Genomic DNA, 4,574 nt, shown 5'->3' with positions numbered 1-4,574 from the left:
AAATGGAAAATAAATTGCTTGATCAAGATGGAAATCTTTTGAATTTACGAAGAGAAAAATCTATTACATTTCATATAAAAGAAGTAAAATAATTTTTATATTGTATATAAAAATGAGTAAATATACTAATATTAAAATAAATGTTTCGCAAGGGCAATTAGAAAAACTTAAAAAAGCAATTGAAGATGGCTATGGAGCTAGCATTAAGTTATCACATTCAGATCTCAATGGTAAACATGTATAAGCTGTAACAAATTTTCAATTGAATAGAATTAAAAGAGCATATGAAAAAGGTACGGGTTTAATAATTACTTTAAGTAAAACACAACTAGCTAATAATTCTCAAAAAGAGGGAGGATTTATTAAAGCACTTTTTCCTTTACTTGGTACAGCTAGAAGATTTTTATAATCAAGCGTTGCTACAGCACTTGCAACAGGTTTATTAACAGGAGTAGGTTCAGCAGCTGGATTAGCTATGGTTGATAAAATTGGTGGAAGGGGTGTTGTGTACTTAAAAAAGAATGGAAAAGGAATTAAAATGACAGCTGCAGGAAACGGTTTATATTTGAGACCATGGAGTAAAGGAGGCCCTGTAAGTGATGGATTGTACTTACGTAATGGAAATGAATCTACATCAACAGGATCAGGTTTATTATTAGGACCAAATTCACCATTTGCTAATATTCCATTTTTGCATATGATTCTCTGATTTCTTAAAATTTTTTTACATGTATAATAAAATGTCAAGTAATAATCCGCCATTACATAAATTTATAAACAAATATAAACCAGATAAACCTCTCAAAATACTTCTTAAAGTACATTCTAAGGTACACAAAGATTTAGAGCACCCTTCAGTATAAATAAATGAGAATAAATATGAAATATTTGCACACAATGACATTACAATTAAATCTTTATCACATCAATATATTCTTTTAAAGTTTGGTGTAGTAGTTAATGAAGGTGTTGCGTTAGTTTCACTAAAACAAGAACTTAAATTAAAAATGTTAAGTTTACAAAACTCTGTAATATCAGAGACTGTTGATGATATTGTAGTTAATAATGTTGATGATATTGTTGTTAATAATTCTAATTCTGACGCATTGATTAAAAAAGGAGATGTTTATGTTTTGTTAATTTATTGTAAATATTTTTAAAAAAATATTTTTTTTTAAATAATTTTTTTACTTATTAAAAATGGAATATAATAAAATATACCCAAATCTTCCAAATGCACCTAATGAAGAAAATGAGATTATTAGTAGACATATATTTCGTCTTGATAAAATTAGCCTGATTCAAAAAGAAATAGAGCGTGAGAGAGAAAAGAGAAATATGTTAAGTAAAAAGTATCATAGAGCTGTAAAAATAATTTCAACAATTGATAATGCACTACTAGCAGGCACTATGTTACTTGGAACTGTTTAAATTGGTTTTTTATCACCAATAGTTGCGGCACTATTAGTTATTGCATGTGAGAGTGTAGCGTTAGTAGCAGGTGTTTTATCATTAATAGGAGGGCAAGTTAATAAAAAATTAAATTTAAAAGCAGAAAAGCATGAAAAGATTAAAGTACTTGCTGATTCAAAACTAAATACAATAAGTGACCATATTTCTAAAGCTTTAGTAGATGGATTTATAAATGAAAGTGAACTTAAAATAATACTTAGTAAACTTGAAAAATTTAAAGTCATGCTTAAACAAATTAGAACAAATACAAAAGAATTAATTAATGAACAAAGTAAAGAATCATTAATTAAACAAGGAAGAGATGGAGCAATTAATATACTCAAAAACAGATTTAGTAAAAATATAATCGTAAAAACATAAAACAGTGTATTAAAATAAAACGTACAACATAAAACGTAAAACATAACGATTTAACGGGTGACAACTAAAAAACGAGACTGGATTTAAAGACACGTATCTCTTTAAAGAAGTAAGATAAAACAAAAAAGAGAAATGTTCTAGAAAGTATTTTTATTCTAGTTTTTAAATATTTTATGTGTTTTTATTTTTTATAGAAAAATGAATAAAAAAATTAATTCAAAACAAGAAGAAATTAGAAAACGTGTGTATGAATTTTATTTAAATTACAAAAATGCTGGTAAAAAGTTCACTTATGACCACTTTAAAGTTGAGAATATACCTAAAAGTACTATCAACAAGATAATTAAACGTGCTGAAAGTAAATCTGGGTACCAAAGAGTTCAAGGAAGTGGAGTGAAAGCTAAAAAAATGACCAGGACAAACATTGAAAGGCTCAAACTCATGTTTGACCATAAAGACGGAGTTTCTCAACGACAGGCAGCTAAAAAGTTCAACTGTAGTCAGCAACACATTAGTAAAACATTAAAAAAAAGAACAAATATTAAATCAAGAAAAAAAATGACGATTCCAAAACGTTCTGACCAGCAAAAAGCAGCAGCTAGAACTAAGTGCAGTCGATTGTGTCAGAAATTCAAAAATCGTAAACCAATCATTGACAATGAGTCTTATTTCACGTTAAATCACTCCAGTATCAATGGAAATGATATATTTTATATTAGTGATGTAAAATCTACTCCATCTACAGTTAAATACCAAACAAAACAAAAGTTTCAAAAGAAATTACTTCTATGGATTGCTTTTTCTGATAATGGAATTTCTCAACCTTATTTTGTACGGAGTGGACTGGCAGTAAATCAAAAAATCTATTTAAACAAATGTATTAAGAAGAGACTTATTCCATTTATCAATAAGTATCATTCAGATGGTGCATATGCATTCTGGCCAGATTTAGCATCATCTCACTATGCAAAAACAGTAATCATGTACCTAAACAAGGAAAACGTGCATTATGTTGAGAAAGCGGATAACCCTGCAAACTTGCCAGAATGTCGTCCTATCAAAAATTTTTGGAGTATTTTGAAAGGCCTTGTCTACAAGAATAATTGGCATGCAGAAAATCTTGAAAAATTACGTTCTAGAATCAAGTATTGCCTTAATAAAATTGATATTGAGCTCATACATAGCCTAGCTCAGCCTATACCAGGCCTAGTTGATAAAGTCAGAAGAAATGGTTTAATTAAAAACAACTGATTGTATATTTAAAAACTAGAATAAAAATACTTTCTAGAACATTTTTCCTTTTTGTTTTATCTTACTTCTTTAAAGAGATATGTGTCTTTAAATCCAGTCTCTTTTTTTAGTTGTCACCCGTTATGCGTGTTTTTTATATTCCTTATAAAAAAAGTAAAATGTCATTTCTAAAAATTGAAGATCCTGAAAAAAGAGATAAAATTGTCAAAGAATTCTTAGATACTAAAAAAAGAATACGGCAGAACAATTTATATGAAAAGATGGGTGAAACTAATTTACAGTCAGACTTAGAAAAATTGTAGAAGCCATTAATTGATAGTCAAGATGGAATAAAAAAAAACATATCTAAATTACAAGATCAAGCTAATAAATTTGCACTCAATTTTTCAAGTTCTCATCCTGTATTAATGGTTAAGCAAGCAAATAGAGAGATAATGAAATCTGATTCTAAAGAACTATTGCCTTCTCATAAAGAAAATAAAGCTATAAAGCTCGGAAAAATTTCAACAGATTATCTAAGAATGTATATTAGTAGTATATCTTATCTAAGAATGTATATTAGTAGTAAAAAATCTATAGATACTACATTTGGAATACATTCTAAAGATGATGTATTATATATTGGAAAAAAGCCGATACATATTAATGATAATGGTATAATTATTGATGGTGAAACATATTATGGTACTCCTGGTCTTCAGGAGTTGATAACAAAGTTTAATCCTAATAAGGCAATATATATTGAAAATGATCTTAAAAATTATCAAAATATATTAATACAATCAACTGAAAACCCATACAAACCAAAGTCATCCTGGAGTGGAAAATACAGAGAAATAATAGCTCCCATTTGGAGAGATATAAAAGAAAAAAATGGTAAGCGTGAATCAAAAGGAACAGGAATGCAAACTATAATTCTTCCTAGCGATCCTAATGCGTTAATTGAAATGCTTGAATTGCGTATAGCTGAATGGAAAGCAGGTAATACTGGATCAAGAAATGAAGCTGTTGCAATTTTTGATGAATTATTACGACAAGGTGTAATAAATAGTTCACAGTATAAAGCAATATAAAAAAAATATATAGTACATAAAAAATGGTAATTGTTCATAATAAGAGATATAGAATAAAATATGTTATTGAAGGAAGTGGTATATTCGAAAGTATAAGAGATTTATGTTGAAGCAGTTGGCTGCTAGTATATTAGGAAAAATTGCAATAACTGCTGCTAAATCAGCAGGAAAAGAACTTTTTAACATCAGCGAAAGAAGCTGCTAGAAATGCCGCCGTTGAAAAAGGAAAACAAATAATTGATATAGCATCTTCAAAATAGTTTCACAACCAAATACTGCTGCTAATAAAAAAATTGGAGAAATAACTTCAATTTTAATGAATAATGGATCTACAGATCTAATAAATAATCTAAAGATCTAAAAAAAATAATGGAGATGATATAACAACAAATATAAATAAAATAATGATGGGGTCTG

The 4,574-nt window shown here is 27.9% G+C and overlaps 1 protein-coding gene across 1 annotated transcript; it reads left to right on the top strand.

Moving 5' to 3' along the window:
* Positions 1 to 3,242: 3,242 nt before the first annotated feature.
* On the top strand, positions 3,243 to 4,362 carry LOC136086801 (uncharacterized). The gene is made up of 3 exons (XM_065809291.1): positions 3,243 to 3,382; positions 3,476 to 4,141; positions 4,230 to 4,362. Exons 1-3 carry the CDS (start codon positions 3,243 to 3,245, stop codon positions 4,360 to 4,362), a joined length of 939 nt encoding a protein of 312 aa, XP_065665363.1.
* The last annotated feature ends 212 nt before the right edge of the window (positions 4,363 to 4,574 follow it).

The sequence above is a fragment of the Hydra vulgaris genome, chromosome 11 (genome assembly GCF_038396675.1).
Source record: "Hydra vulgaris chromosome 11, alternate assembly HydraT2T_AEP".
Taxonomy (NCBI): Eukaryota; Metazoa; Cnidaria; class Hydrozoa; order Anthoathecata; family Hydridae; genus Hydra; species Hydra vulgaris.
Note: the sequence above shows the minus strand (reverse complement) of the source record. Positions and strands in the feature narration are given on the sequence as shown.